The sequence below is a fragment of the Lampris incognitus genome, chromosome 14 (genome assembly GCF_029633865.1).
Source record: "Lampris incognitus isolate fLamInc1 chromosome 14, fLamInc1.hap2, whole genome shotgun sequence".
Classification (NCBI taxonomy): Eukaryota; Metazoa; Chordata; class Actinopteri; order Lampriformes; family Lampridae; genus Lampris; species Lampris incognitus.
Window position 1 is genome coordinate 18811851 of NC_079224.1, and position 16600 is coordinate 18828450.

At 42.3% G+C, this 16600-nt stretch overlaps 1 protein-coding gene across 1 annotated transcript; it reads right to left on the reverse strand.

Moving 5' to 3' along the window:
• Positions 1-361: 361 nt before the first annotated feature.
• On the reverse strand, positions 362-13093 carry mrpl37 (mitochondrial ribosomal protein L37). Its single transcript, XM_056293604.1, has 8 exons — positions 12594-13093; positions 11906-12089; positions 11682-11797; positions 11211-11396; positions 7495-7649; positions 7191-7319; positions 4018-4092; positions 362-837 (listed from the first exon to the last, which is right to left on the reverse strand). Exons 1-8 carry the CDS (start codon positions 12976-12978, stop codon positions 760-762), a joined length of 1308 nt encoding a protein of 435 aa, XP_056149579.1. The 5' UTR covers positions 12979-13093; the 3' UTR covers positions 362-759.
• Positions 13094-16600: the final 3507 nt, after the last annotated feature.

Here is a 16600-nt window from a genome sequence, read left to right on the forward strand (position 1 = left end):
ATTTTTCATTTAATACCTGGTTTCTTAAACAATGGCTCCATACCAAGATGGGGCCTGTTTTTAGTGTATCCCGATATGATGGGAAAGTAGTAGCATACTGGGCCATAGGGTGGGAGACATGACCTCCTCAGGTTTGGTCTCAGCATAGCAAGATCACAGGTATGTCTTGCTGAGTCCAGCTGCCACAGAAAGTGACTATTCAATTCAATCATCAAACTGTTGTGTTGCTCGTTCTATGCAGTTCAGGTATTTACATAAACATTTGTTGATTCGTGTATTAGCCTGTTGACTTTATAAAATGCCATCAATGCAAGCAATAAAAAGTCCAAATAAACTGCATAGAACAAAACATTTTTATTGAGTAATAATAAACAGAGGAGACAGTGGAATTGATGTTACTCAAGAACAGAGAAGCTGTGGATTTGGTCAGTCTATGAATAAATCCAGATTCTCCACAAAACATTCAACGAGGAAGGAACCAGGCTGCAGACAAGTTCAGAGCGCAAAGTAAAAGCCCTGAGATCCGGTGGGTTGATTCATGTCCCTCAAACACACACCAATGACAAATTGTCCAGATTGTGATCATCTTCACAGCGCTGTGTGCGAGTCCACACACACACTCACACACACATACACACACACACACACACACACACACACACACACACACACACACACACACACACACACACACACACACACACACACACACACACACACACACACACACACTTGGATCTGCAGGTCTTGTGTAGGTCTTTAGACAGCTCCATTCAAGTACAGAGCCAGGAACTTGCTGAAAGTTTCAGGGTTGTATCCTGACAGGCCTGCTGGTACCTGCAGAGCGAGGGAAAACGGTCACAATCACTTTCCAATGCTGCTTTTTCCTATTCCCACGCTACAACTTGTCTTCCACTAGGAACAACTACCAGCCACAACAAACATGGAGAAAGACAGCAGAATGGACCACCAGAATCATCTAGGTCTGCCCACTGCAAAGTGTTTTTAGAGGGTACAGACCCAGTGTTCTTCACTAATGCTTTTTTTCCTCCCCCTTTTGCACAACCACTCATCTCCTACCTGGAGGCAACGTGGGGGAGATGAGCGGTAGTGTGGGAGGGGAAGAAAGGAGGAAGTGAAGCACAAGTGGAGACCAACGTAAATGGCCAAATCAGAAGCTTGACTGATCCAAGGCCCACAGCACACTGCACATTTCCATCTTCGGTTCAATATACAGACTACTGTTTTATATGTTTTTCTTTAGCGATGTCAACTTTTATTTCAATTTACTCAAGTTAAACCTTATATACCAAAATGAAAAGGGAAAGACGGGAACATTTAAAAATAATTGCTTTAAGTACTGACAACTAGATGATTTAATGAAAGCCTAATAGGGAACCGTATATAAGGTTCTGACAAATTATAAACATATCCTTTCTGCAGAATCAAGCACTGTTGCTGGTAAACATTTCATTAACTGCTAGTGCTTCTACCGAAATATTTTCAATTTTTAGTATGGTGTCAGATTACAGGTGTAATCACAAACATCAATAATACAACTACAGGAGTCCACCCCCCCCCCCACACACACACACACACACACTGCAGGGAATCATCAACTGGCTGACGATCTCAATGGGTTTTATTGCAGGTTTGATAAGCAAACTTTCATACCCCTCACCCTCTCCAGCCACAACACACAACCAACTGCACCCCCTGCCAGCCCCTCTCCCCTCCCCACTGAACTCCCACCCGCACTCAGGATGTGTGCTGAGGACGTGCGCCAGCTCTTCCAGAGACAGAAGATCAGGGAAGCACCAGGCCCGGATGGCATGTCACCCTCCTGTCTAAAGGTCTGTGCTGACCCATTTTCACACTGATCTTCAACAGATCACTGGAGCTGTGTGAAGTCACCTCCTGCTTCAAGAAATCCACTGTCATCCCGGTCTCCCAAGAAACCCTATATCACAGGATTACATGACGTCTGTGGTCATGAAATGCAACATGGGAACTACATCGTCCAACACCTCGACTCCCTAGGGACACATGCAAGGGTCATGTTTGTGGACTTCAGTTCAGCATTCAACACCATCGTCCCAGATATCCTCCACTCCAAACTCACCCGGCTCACTTTACCAGCCCCCATCTGCCATTGGATCGCAAACTTCCTGACAGACAGGAGGCAGCTGGTGAGGCTGGGGAAAATCACATCCAGCACCCAGACAGTCAGCACTGGCACCCCGCAGAGATGTGTACTCTCCTCTCTACTCTTCTCCCTCTACACAAATGACTGCAACTTAGATGACCCGTCCGTTAAACTCCTGAAGTTTGTGGACAATACAACCACCATAGGTTGTATCAGGCATAACGGTCGTTTTGTTATACAATTTTGATGTTTATAAGTTTAGGGGAGACCTGCAGTCAGCTGAGACTGAAGAAGTCACTTAGATGAGTGATGAAACGTTTCTCTCTAAATAAATATGGTGCCCAGATGAACTGATTCAACTTTCTGTGAGAATTGGGCTTTGCTACTCATCCATCTCCCTTCATCACATATTTTAGAAGAATGATTTAGTTTTGGAGATTCGATTAATAAAGTATTTGACCTCCTTAATGGGATAATTTGAGGATGCTCTACATAAGGAAACTTCAGAAAAGTTTTAAGGCAGCTTGTCTCCTCTTCACCACTCAAAGCAAATGTAGTATCTTTACCTGGGACTCTGTGGATGCTGAGACATTTGGGATTCAACTCTTTATCTTAGTTCCACAGGAGTGTCCCTGGTTGCTGAAACACTCTACACCAGCCATCCACAACTGAAGAACTTTGGACTAGAAAATAACGTTTGGCACCACAAGGCCTTTCTACAAACGGAATCCTGTTTAATTACCGAGTGCCTTATGTTCCAGCAATTGTCACATAAAATTGGAAACTCTTACATTTGATTTTTGGCACAAAAAAAAAAGCCTGGTATTCACAAATTTGATATTTGAAAAATATCCCCCACACAGAAACCAATTTCAAAAAGGCAGCGAGTCCACAAGGTGAACTGTCCTTTGTGGCTTGTTGTGTGCTAGCCTGCCTTGGACACTGGTCATATGGGCACAGTTGGTTACAATTGTGGTGCATCGAGTGTCAATTATGCAGACCGCTTGGATCAGTCTCCAGAGCTGGAATCTTGTAGAAATCACTTTGCAACAACAGCAAGGCCAGACCCACTGTCACAAAAGATCAATGTGATCAATTTGCAAGATCGGTCTGACTTGCTAGAGACTAGGGATCCATACACACTGGGGCAAATAGACAGCATGAACCAACACTGTCCTGAAATGCTTAGTAAAGAAAGGACTGCCTTGGCCTGGAGGCCCAACTTATTGGAGGTTTACTCAGCTGACTGACAGGGCAGACAAAGACACTTATACCACTTTCACACTGGCCAAAAAACCCCCGCTAACATCCGCCTTTGGTGGTGAATTTTACATTGACCAAAGGCGGATGTTAGCGGGTTTTTTGGCCAGTGTGAAAACGCCATTAGGCAGAGTGAGAAATGGAAAAGCTAGATACAGAAAGACAGAAGGCCTGTTTAAGATGTTCAGATTCGGCACCGTTTAAATGCTGTTGCAAAGGCAACTGAGGTGCTTTTTTGTTTTTTTTTTTCAAAGCATAGGAACAAGCAATATGCATTTATTTACAAGCAGTAGCTCAAAAAACCGTCATGGAAGATAAGGAATAGCTCCTTATCTTCCATCACAGACAGCAAAACTGCTATACTTTGATATGTTACAAAATGAATTTGGATAAAGGACATAACGGCCACAAAGCAAACCCTATATTTCATGGGAAGTTTTGTCCCTGGAGGCAGACGAAATACATAGCAAAACCAAGGCTTCTAGGGAGTGATTTGAACAGTGACTGTGTCATTCTCCCATTCAACCAAAATGAATTTAATGATATGTCAAAGCAACAAAAGTTACATGGTGCGAGTTAAAATAAAAACAGCACTTAATCGATCATCTTACCACTACTTGCTTCTTTTTGATGAGCGGTTGGACCTTTGCAAAGTCATAGAGCAGAACATCTTCATCCACCCACACCTGCCGGTGACAGAGATGAACAGAAAAAGATAGCAGCAGAAAACAGTTAAAACAGTTGAGCTTTTGCCTACCTAAACACTTGAACCCAAGCAATCTACTATTATATTAACTGAAGCACGTTATTCCTTTTGGAAAACAATTTCTAAAGAAATTGGTGACGGCACATTTTTTATGGTGTCACCGACTCATTTCAGGCTGTAAGAAAAAAATGTGTCCAGACATTCAATGGTTGAATCAGTTCATCTGGACACATCGTTTATTGACAGATATGTTTAATCATTCATCTAAGTGACATCTTCAGTCTCAACTGACTGCAGGTGTCCCCACCCTTATAAACAATACAACTGCATATAACGACCGAAACCAACGACCAGTGTCATATACAAATATGGGTGTGACATTAACTAGAGTTTCAATGGCCATGTGTACTATTCACAGAGGACTTGGGGATGTTTGTAATTACAGCATTGTAAGATGGCAACAGATGTACTCTTACCCCCCCCCTCGGTTCAGGGATGGCTGTTTCCTCCTCACATAGATGGCCTCTTTGACTCCCTGTTCAAACCAGCGTTCCTCCCTATCAAGTATCTCTACATCCTCATTCTTGAAAGAGTGGCCACTGGCCTGTAGCTGTGTGTAGACTGCAGAGTCCTGTCCTGACGTGTTAGCTCTTCTGTGTTGTGCCATCCTCTTGGCCAGCATCTGTTTAGTTTCCCCAGCACACAAGTCAGGGCAACCCTCCTGGCACTTAACAGCGTACACTATATTGCTCTGTTTGTGCCGGGGGACACGATCCTTGGGATGGACCAACTTCTGGTGCAGCGTGTTTGGGGTTTGAAAGCAACTGAGACACGGTGTTTAAATACGCGTCTCAGCTTTTCCAACACTCCCACCACATACAGAATCACCACTGGTTTATGCTTAGACAGCTGTTGTCCTTTTCTTCTCTTCGATTGACTGGTGCACTGTTTCGGCATCTTCCTGGCTTTGACAAACACCCAGTTAGGATAACCACACTTGACCAGGGCCTGTTTAATGTGGGGTTTCTCCCCTTCGGTTGGGACGTTGTCAGCTCTGTGAGACAGCGTCCTGATGACTCCTAGTTTGTGCTCCAGTGGACGATGAGAGTCAAACCTTAAGTACTGATCAGTATGTCTTGGTTTACGGTAAACATCAACAATCAAATGTCCCCCATCACCAATTGCAATTTCACAGTCTAAGAAGGCTAACCCGTCATTCTTCACATCCTCCCTGGTGAACTTGATGTGGTTGTCCACAGTTAATGTGGTCGATGAAATGTGGTACATCCTGAGATTTAATTTTAACCCAGGTGTCGTCCACAAATCTGAACCAATGGCTAGGTGGTGTCCCTGGATAGGACATCTGAGCCCTCTTTTTCACTTCCTCCATAAACAAGTTGGCCACTACACGTGAGACTGGGGAACCCATAGCACACCCATGCTTCTGCCTATAGTACTGCACCCTGTATGTGAAGTACATAAACTGAAGACACGGTTTCAGGAACAGATACATTTGGTCAGTGTTAAGGGTGGTCCTATAGCTAAGGATGGGGTTGTTTTGTAATTTCATACGGACTACCTCCACTGCTTCATCAACAGGAACTTACATGAAGAGAGACTTAACATGATAAGAGACCATTGTTTCATCCCTCTCCATAAAGATGTCCCTCACCTTACCCACAAAATTTCATAGTGTTCTGAATGTGATGTTCATTACTGCCAACAGGTTACCAACAGGTTAAGAATAGATGCATGAAACTTAGAAATGTTATAGGTCACCGAGTTAATCATACAAACAACAGGCCGTAATGGCACATCCTGTTTATGTAGTCTGTATGGGTTACCTAAGATACATAAATTGGATGTGCCATTACAGGCTACTGTTTGTATGATAACTCAGTGACCTATAACATCTCTAAGTTTCATGCATCTATTGTTAACCCATTGGTAACCTGTACACATGGCCACTGAAACTCTAGTTATCGGTCACACCCATATTTGCACATGAAACTGGTCATTGGTGTTGGTCGTTATGCAATTGTATTGTTTATAAGCGTGAGTACACCTGCAGTCAGTTTAGACTGAAGATGTGACTTACTTGAGTGGTGAAACGCATCTGTCAATAAACGTGTCCAGATGAATTGATACAACCTTCTTTGATTTTCTTGCCTGGATTATTGAGCATGCATCAAAACATGTCCAGACATTACTCTCACTGCCATCTTCTTAACATTAGTGAGTCAACAAAACTTTCTGAATGCAAGTTAAAGGTGTATTTATATGCCATGCAAAGGAATTTAGTTCAAAGCAAAGAAAATTCTCCAAGCTGTAACCTCAGGACCTCCACCCTCCACCCTGTTCCAGACAGCCTTTACTACACCTTCTGTTACAGCACAAAGAGGGCATCACTGTACATATTATGTAACAGAAACACACTAGTACCAAGAGGAAAAGTAACACAACTTTAACTTATAGTCAATGACAACCAGTGCCTGCACCTGCAACTTAGGCAAGTTAGGAGGCAGTGGAGTGGAGCAGATGGTGACTATAGTGGAGACTCAACTAGGGGTAGGTACTATAAAAATGTCTAACTCGGTGGATATAGTTTAATAGTACCCAATGTCCACACTGACCAGTTGTTGTGTTATAGCTCAGAATGGGCAGCAGCGTACATCATGTAAGAGCATCAGCAATAAGCTTATTTGTTTATAGTAGACAACGGATCCTAGCATAACATAGAACGTTAAGCCCCATAAGGTCATAAATGTGAAATATTATGTTTAACAAATGTGTACCAATGAGACCTTTTTTTGCCCAAGGGAGACTTGGGGGTGGAAGTGAAGACTTGAAAATGGACTTTTCCTTATTTTGCAGTTATACTTTTATATGCATTGTTTGAATTTCTGCACTACTTTGAGAAGAGAGGAAAAATCCAAATGTGGTGGGATTATGTTATGGAATAAATGTACATGGTATAAGATGCATTGGCTTTCTAAATTACATGACATATACCAAGGCACTCAACAACTACATTTTCTCAGAAAGCAGCAACTATAGTCCAAAACAATAATACTGCACCTGGTTTTTGATGCCGCTGTCTTCATGGAGATCAGTGGTGTTGAGTTGAAAAACAACAAACTGGAACACCCTACCATTGTTCCCCACTGCCTGCACTGTAATAGGATGATCTAATACACGCAGCTGGGTCTATTGGTAGGAGAGAAAGTTGGTGTGAAAGAGAGGGAAAGACTGATTTATTAAGTGAGGTTTGGGTCAAAGTATTGTTTTATGCAAAGAAATCTCCTATGCCCTCCTCTATGTTTATATGTGATTTTATCATTGCAGTGTGGAACCTGTGAAGTTTAAATGTATATGTTCTTACCCCATACAGTGTGTGTGCACGGGCCAAAGCACTGCCAAAGCTGAACATGATCATCTTGGCCCTGAGCTGATCTGGATAGAGCTTACAGGAAACATCTCCCGCCTCCAGGAAGAAGAGTGTATGGGCATTGGGGTAAGGATAGTCACTTCTGAAACCTGAAAAAAGCCATTGGTTAACCAGGGGTGTGTTTCACAAACAACAGCTGAAGTCTCTGTCTAACCACTGTAGAACCATTAGAGCAGCTCCTTTATGACTAGTTGTGGCTCTTTTAAGTCCTACTTAAAAAAACAAAAACAAATCTACAACGAAAAACATCGTCAGCAGAATTCATCATTATTTCATTCTCATTCATTCACAAGTCACATCAATCTATTACGCTCCCACCCCTCAACCGTCTGAACAACCAATCACAATTTCTCTCAGGTCTCGCACTCTGTTTGCAGGCGCGCAACACAAGTGCAAACTCAACCACACTGGGAAAACTAGCATAGCATGAAGCTGAAATGGCGAAAGAACATAAGCGCAAAAATGAAGAGGAATATCGAACATTTAAAGAGGACTGGGAAGTTTTTCTTTGTGTCCAGCGGTTCGGGAAAATGCATCTGTCTGCTTTGTGATAATGTCATTTCACAATTTAAAAGGTCCAATATGCAGCGCCGTCATGAAACAAAACACCCAAGGTTTAGTACCGACTTTCCAAAAGGTGGAGCGCTAAGGGCTGAAAAGCTGGCGAGGCTCAAACAGAACCGAACTGCTCAGAAAAACTTCTTCCACACTATTACTAGTGAAAGAGCGACAGAGGCATCCTACAAAATCCCACATGAACTGATGAAAAAGATGAAGCCGTATACTGATGGAGAAATGGTGAAGGATTGCATACTGCTCGCCTGTTCAACGTTGTTTCCCGAGAAAAAAGACCTGGAATGAGAAGTAAAAAAATCTTCAACTGTCGGATTCTACTGTGGCTAGGAGGTCATCAGACAATTCAGAGAACAATGAAAATATTCTTAAGAAGAAACTGTCATCCGCTGAGTTTGTCAGCATTGCAATGGATGAAAGCCTGGATATCAACGACATGCCACAATTACTAATTTTCGTCCGAGGAATCAACAGTCAGTTTGACATTAAAGAAGAACTGCTTGACATGGCTCCACTGGTAAATGGAACAACAGGCATGGAGATAAAAAACGCTGTACTGGAAACATTGGAAAAGTTTAACATTGGACAAGAAAAAAAAAATCACAGCATTCACAACATATGGCGCGCTGGAGATGCTTGGTAAGAGAAACTGGGCTGTGGCTTTGCTGAAAGAGGCACTGAAAAACAAAGGAGTTGCTGAGGACATTTTTTCATACCATTGTATTGTGCATCAACAAGCCTTGTTTGCGAAGTTCAAGTGTCTGAATGATGTGATGGCAAATGTAATCAAAGTTGTTGATTACATCAGGGCCCGTGCAAGAAACCACTTGAACTTTAAATTGCTATGTGAAGAGTTTAAGACTCACTATGGGGATTTGGTGTTACACACCACGATTAGATGGCTGTCTAAACGACGTATGCTTGCACATTTTGTGGACCTGCTTGAACCACTGAAAGCCTTTATTGTCGGCCAAGAGGAGACTTCCCGATTTTCCTTTTTGGATGACAAGTGGGTGCTTTCTGCTGCTCTCCTGTGTGACATTACACAACACTTGAATGAACTTAATTTCAAGATGCAGGGAAGAAACAAGACCGTGTATGAGCTCTACACGGCTGTCATGAGGATTTTCTGACAAATTGGATGTACTTGAACAAAGTGCTCGGTTCTGATTACTGCTTCTTCCCCACCGTGCAGAAAGTGATGCTGCATGTGAATGCTGCCCCTTCCTGTAAGTCACAATTATGTGATGTGCTAAGTGAGCTCAAGCAAAACTACAAATCAAAATTCTGAGACTTCCAAGGATCAAGGCAATGTTTTTCTACTTGTGAAAAACCCATTCCTGATTGAGATCGATGAAATGAAGCAAATAAGCGATCAGCTTGGACTTGTGCAGCTTCAAATGGAGTTTGTGGAGTTAGAGGGCTCAGATGAACTTCAGCATCAGTTTCAGATTAAAGATGCTGTGGGGCATCTTCCAAACATATCCAGACTTGCAAGATGCACCATCTCAATGTTTCTGTCCACATACCAGTGTGAAGCAGCATTCTCTGCGCTCTCAAAAATAAAATGTCGCAACCGAAACAGATTGAGTCTGTGGCACATAACAGAGGCCCTTCAGGTCACCGTTTCCAGTGCAGAGCCCGACTACAAATCCCTTGTGCAGCAGGAGCATCAGAACTCACACTGAGTGAAGTAAGTTCAATGTTGCTCTTCTGACAACCACTTCTAGTCTGAAATACTAATGTAGACTACAATAGAACTGAAAGTCTGTTACCGTTTTCCCTTCGGGGGGGGGGGGGCAGGAGAGAGAAAGGGGAACATCACAGAGAAAAGAGGCCAACTACCTGCTGTTATGGACTGTGATGATCAGAAATGTGCTGTGTTATGTTGTTATGGACTGTGATGATCAGCAATGTGCTGTGTGTTATGTTGTTATGGACTGTGATGATCAGCAATGTCTTGTGCGTTATGCTGTTATGGACTGTGATGATCAGCAATGTGCTGTGTGTTATGCTGTTATGGACTGTGATGATCAGCAGTGTGCTGTGTGTTATGTTGTTATGGACTGTGATGATCAGCAATGTGCTGTGTGTTACCTGCTGTTATGGACTTTGTGATCAGCATTTGGAAATAATTTAGTAATGACTGTTTACTGATACTGTTGAAACTCTGCCAGTAATGACATTTATGGTTGCCATGATAATAATAAATTACAGTTACTGCACTATACATCATGCTTTTCATTCCTTAATAACATATTACTATTATCCTTATACATTCATTAACATTGTTAATGATGTCATTAAATAAAGGCTAAATTATCCTAAAAAAACTAACCTTGGCAGGTAAAATATATTCTATAAGTTTGTGTAGATGTATAGACAGAGATATGGGCAGACAGACACAGACAAACTGACAGATATAGACAGAGAGCATATTCTCTGAAAAAAAGTATAAATAGGCCTACATATTGGATATGTTCTAATCCTAGGTGTCCCACGTTTATTGGTTCAATATCTTCAAATATGTAATATCTTCAAATATCAAGCAAATGTAACATTCGGTTGTGAATTGTTCACTTCATTAGTGGAGCTTCTTCACAGAATGTCAGCTGATTCTAGAGATGCGACAGCCATAACACCTTTGCTCTTGCAGCTACTTTTCCTGGCAAAGCAAAGGAGGCTACTACAATTCGTTCCAACGACAGATTTGAGAAACACCTTTTCTGCTATCGACAGTTCTTTCAATGGAACTTACGACCATAACTAGACAACAACGCTTCTGGGAAATGCACCCCAGGCTAGAAATCTGACTGGATCTTGAGCTGCCAGTTGCTTATTCTATAGTTTATAAAATGAACAAGCCAAAAAGGCTCATTGGTTGCAGGATGGACAAAAGGAAAGTGGAGGCAAGAGAGAAATAGCCACTCCACTCCCCAATAGACTTAGAGGTATTATTCCAACAACCTATTATTACACAGTGGTTTTTGACAATATTGTTCAAGAGTATGTCATTAAAAGTGGGGACAGTGGTGTGTACTTTGATATTGGAGAAAAGTGTCAGGGTATCTTGTTACCTGTGTAATTGTCCTCCTTGTACACATGCACTTTCTGCAGGTCAATGGCAGGCGAGACAGGGTAAAATGTTTCCAGAACGTGATCTGCCGTGTCAGCCACTTCCTGTTTCCCAGCGAAGTTGGGGAGAGGAGTCATGCTGTTCAGCAACAGACCATTCTTACCTCTTACCTGGAACAAGTCCTCTCCTGCATAATACACACATAGAAAAAATAAATGTAATGAGTGACTACAGTATTTCAACAACAGCAGACTGTTTGCCATTTCCTTACAGCCCATTCTGAAAGCAAGTTCAACTTTGCTTCATTACCGGGGCCAGAAGTATTTAGACAGATTAACATAATTTTTGATTAAGTATTTGTTTTTTGTGCAATAAAAACTCTGGTGCCATGATGTCCACATGTCTGCGTTTCAATATTATTGGGAGTAATTGGTACTGGCAGTGGTCACAGTCATAATAGTGAATATTTTACCCCTTTTCCATGAAGCAGCCAACGTGAATTTCTCTGCGAGGATCCGCTTGCTGAGAGCTGGGTGACTGGATTGCAGACTACCACACATATGAAGCAGGTTATTGAGTAAGGTGTAGCTGCAGGGAAGAAATATACACATGATGTAAAAGCATAGACACACACATAAGACACACGTGCGTGCGCGTCATTCAACTGTCTGTATGTGGGTCTTTCTGTCCCCTTACCAATATTTCTCTTTCTTAGGTCGCCCCTCTGTCGTGTCCCAGAACCGAGCATGTTTAATGGCGTTCTGCACACGTTCGTCCTGATCTGGGATCTGATAGGTGGGATTTTGGGCCAAGGCGAGGAGCTGAGGGGGCAGACCTGAAGTCAGTTTGGTCTTGGTCAGCCACAGAGCCTGCCGCACACCTGAAACCAGAACAGAGAACGAGAGAGTGAGACAGAGAGCTTGAAAATGCACTTGTACAATGCTTCACTCACACAAACGGAAGAGTAAATGAAAAGGAATGCGAAGAAGTTGTGGGTTCACTTTTGCATGTGAAAAGCAAATAGTCGATAATATTCAACTAGCTTTGATTAGGGAGAACATTTATAAAGTAAACAACTATCAGATGTGTTATAGATGACAGGACATTGTGCTTTGTTAAGTTAATAACTTAAAGAGCGTTGGGGGGCGTTTTGTTACAAACCAAATATCTTTGTAGTCATCACTTCTAACTTAATCGCCATCAGTTTACAGTTAATTAAGAGGGTTTAAACAATACACTATTACGTTTTTGAAGTTAGATACATTTCTGATTAATGTATCCATGGCTATTCACTAGCTCCAAATTACCTACCAAAGTGGGTATAGTTTGCGACAAAATATTATAAATTATCACAGAAAATTGAAAAAAAAACAAGGTATTTTACCTTCGAGAGCGTTCGTCCGTTGATTGAAAATGTAGCACGGTTTTTCTTTATGCAAGGGCATCTCGTGCACTGGGGGAGACTTATAACGGTTCGGATCCTTAAAACCCCTCTCCCAATCGGGGTTAACGGGCTTTGACAGGCCCGGCACATAGTGCATCCTTTCCCCGTACGTCACCCTCTCTAGTCCCGGGATTTCTACTATGGCCCTAGGCTTTGGCCTAGGCCGGACCTTGGCTGTCAAAGCGGCGCTGACATTGAAGTGTCGCCGGGCCTGGCTGCTGTTCCTTCCAGCATGTGTGGAGATTTGTCCACAGTCATTCAGTAGCGTTATCTGGGAAAGCAACGGAGCCGCTGATTTTAGACGCTGCGTCGTTTCCATAATCATTTCGTCCCGTATGAGAGCAAGAGCAAATATGGGGAGTTTAAAGGGAAATGCAGTTGCTGCAATTTACATTTCAGACTTGAAAGTTATCGGCATGAGAGGACGCTACCATCTTGGGTCAGCTGACTTCGTCGCTGATTTGTACCAATACTGTGACCAGAGGATGTCACAGCGCCTCCTACATGCTGGGAGGGATACTATTGTACGAGCGCAAACGCCTTTTGTACTTGTTGGTTTTATTATTATTATTATTATTATTATTATTATTAATTATTCAGTCTTCTGTCCCTAACTGCCCGTATATGCCCCGCTTTTAATGCGCTATGACATGATAATAGAGAACACAAAATTACGCCAGAAAGCGCAAACAAGTCTTAGGGTGGCGCTCTATTAAGTGCCAAATTGCACACATTCAAACGGAATGTGACATGTAAAACTTGATACACATACTGTATATTCCCTCATGCTGAACAATTTTGCATCTAGGATCCAAAAAGTCCACCATACTGGATTTTACACCATTTTGTATTATTTGAAAAACAATTCTGAAAGTTTTTTTAATTTTTGTTTGTGCCACAACATAAACCAAATTTGTATAGCATATTTATGGGACCTAGTTATAATTTTGTTATATAATTCTGCTCAATCAGATTAAAAACATGAAATGCCACAAAATACATGTCTGACAATATCAACATCAAAAGTGGCTCTGATGATATTGTTCCCAATTCAAAAGTTGTTCCATTCATTATGTTGATTACAACGATACCCAACGTGTGCTGACTGGTGAAAAAAATGCAAGAGATAAAGGCCTTCGTTTTAATTTTCACCTGATAAAATCCCATTCACTTTATAAGTATTTTCTAAACATAATAACTGTCATATATGTTTTATTTTTGTTTTTTGTTTTTTATGAGGTTTGGCATGATGACAGACCACACAAAGACACATCACTATAAAACCCCATTGCTGCAAACTAACCTCAAAGTTCAATGTCCCATTTTGGGACATCTAACATTTATTTTCTGCCAGACAGTCATATGATTGTTCACAAGATTTTATGGACAAAACTACATCAGTGAGACTCAGTTCACAGACAACTAAAAACAACAAGTCATTGGCCTATGAAATCAGACAACAATGTTTATTTTCCTGTTGTTTTTTTTTTGTTGTTGATTACATTGTGTACTTAAACCGTAATCCAAGAATAGTTATGCAGCAACAAAGACAACAACTTTTTCTCATCTCATCCCATCATCAGCCGCTTCTCCGCTTCTGTGAAGATGGACATCTAGCTGTGAGCATTGTTAAATGCTGAGCAGATGGACATAACTTGACCTCCATCTTCTTGCCTGTATTTGAAAATTTAGCTTGGGCCTCTTGTGTATGGCCATTGGTTGAGGCTTTAGTCTGACATTTAAATCAAGTTTCAGCTTCTTCTTTTTTTTCTTACACTGGATGTAGTTACAGGTATTCATCTGAAGTTTTGAGAGGGAAACGTCTAACCTTGTCTAGTTGGGTCAAGACTTGGGCTGAAAACTGAGGCTTGGATTCTTGAGAGGTGGAGCCTTGCTATAAAGTAGAGTTGGAGCTCAAGTCAGTTTTAGGGCTTGGGTGCTTGAGGTGTCATGGTTCTTCATCTAGGATCTTGTATGGATTGCAGCCCAGAGCTGGGGAGAAAGGCGTTTGAGGTTAGTTTGTTTTGACTTTATTTTGCATCTGTGGGGTATAGGGCTGGGGTAAGGGTGGAACCAGAAGCCTTGGAGAGACAGACACAGGGGAGAAGATCCCTGCATGATGCTGGAACTGGATCGATGGTGGATTCTGGCCTGGTCTTTTCTGGCACCTGGCATTGTCTCTACTTGGAGCGAGGGAGAAAGGTATCTCACCCCTGACTTCGCTTGAGCCTAGGTTATATTGATGATAAAGTAGCTGGAGGAATATGGGCTATAACTCCATTTGGAGCCAGGGCTTGGGTCTCGTTTTGCACTGGGGAAACTTATTATGAGTTGAAGAATATTTAGTTTAGTGACAATTTTTGAAAAGGCCAGTGAACAGGGGGAGATGGGTTGAGAGGAGTAGGGGTTATTAGCAGAGGAGGAGGCTCCAGTCTCAGTAACAGGCTTGGAGAAGGTCAGTGGGAAGGGTGAAATAGTTGAAGATGAGTCCAAAAAGTACCTGTTGCAGAAATAAAGGCTCCAATGTTGAATCCAATCAACAGCATCCTGAATACTCTGATAATGAACAGAGCCAGTTGCCAGCTCCTCTGTGTAACAAAGCCAAGCAAGTGCCAGAGGGGTGTTTGGCAAACATAATGCTCCATATCATGAGAGTGTTGAGAAGGAAGAACAAAGAACAGGAAAGTAGAGGATGACAGTTGAGAAGTAGCCAGAGCTCTTAATACAGCTGACATAGTCGCAAGGACTAAATTAGCCATTGTCTACAAGTTAGAAGGGTTTTTCGGTTTTTTTTGGGGTTTTTTTTAGGGAGTTGTCCCTTATCTGATGTGAGGGTCTAAGGACGGGCTGTTGTGTTGCTGTAAAGCCCCTTGAGGCAAATTTGTGTAACACCCATCCCATGTAGCTATGTAAAAATCTATTGTTGTAGTACCATGGGTGGAGGCTGGGTACGGTTTCAAACTAAATAGCACTATTACCTGTATGCTCTTAAACTATTTTAATAGTACTCTCTTTTTAACTAAAATAACTGGCGGTGCCTCCACATAAATTTATGATATATAATAAAGATATATCATTTAGATTTTGGTTTTGTCTCTTGTCCTAGTTTTTATCGGTACTTTTAACAGTGATTAAATGTGAATTACCTATGAGCTATGACACACGGTTTCTTTAAATATAATACCAAATTATGGTAGGCTATTTATTTATATAAAACAGAATTTTCTCAAAATCACATCATGACTAAAGACAAACAGCGCTAAATCCCAACTATGAATAAACACAAAATAATATCAAATAACATCAATCATAGGCCCACACACACACACACACACACACACACACACACAATTGTAAACCAAGCTCCTTCACGCCTCAGGGCGCATACGCTTCCGATGGCCTTACGGTCGCTCCATCCCACTTCTGCCACCAATGTAACCGGTTATTTTCTTGCCCGGTGCGGGATTCGATACGGATGTACTGCACCACAAAACGAGATCACCAACCGCTCGGCTAAAGGGTCAGACCCGTTAGCTAGGGACTAACGTGTCTTATTAGTAGTTTACAGTCGTCACCCTCCCCGGAAGCGCGCCCTCGCGCTTTGTTATTCCCGCGCTCCGAAGAGACTTCTGAGGATCTGCACACTTCCGGATCCCACCGCTGCCACCAACGTAACCGGTTATTTTCTTGCCTGGTGCGGGATTCGATACGAAGTGTACTGCACCACAAGGCGACATCACTAACCGCTCGGCTAAAGGGTCAGACCCGCCAACCAGCGGCCAGCGTGTCTTCTTATCCATGCACGTTACGTGCATGTCGCCTGCGGTGCGGGCGATACGGGTTCGCTTCCCGGCCGCGGCAGTTCCTGTGGTTGCGTTGTCCCCCGAATTCGCTACATTGGTGTCAGAAGTGGGCTGGAGCGACCGTAAGGCCATCGTAAGCTTATG

Coding starts and splice junctions, on each gene's coding strand:
- mrpl37 (XM_056293604.1), bottom strand. CDS start 12,978: ATGATTATGGAAACGACGCAGCGTCTAAAATCAGCGGCTCCGTTGCTT. Junction 11,397..11,681: donor GGCTGCTTCATGGAAAAGGG/GTAAAATATTCA, acceptor TGTATTATGCAG/GAGAGGACTTGTTCCAGGTA. Junction 4,093..7,190: donor ACAGCGGCATCAAAAACCAG/GTGCAGTATTAT, acceptor TGTCACCGGCAG/GTGTGGGTGGATGAAGATGT.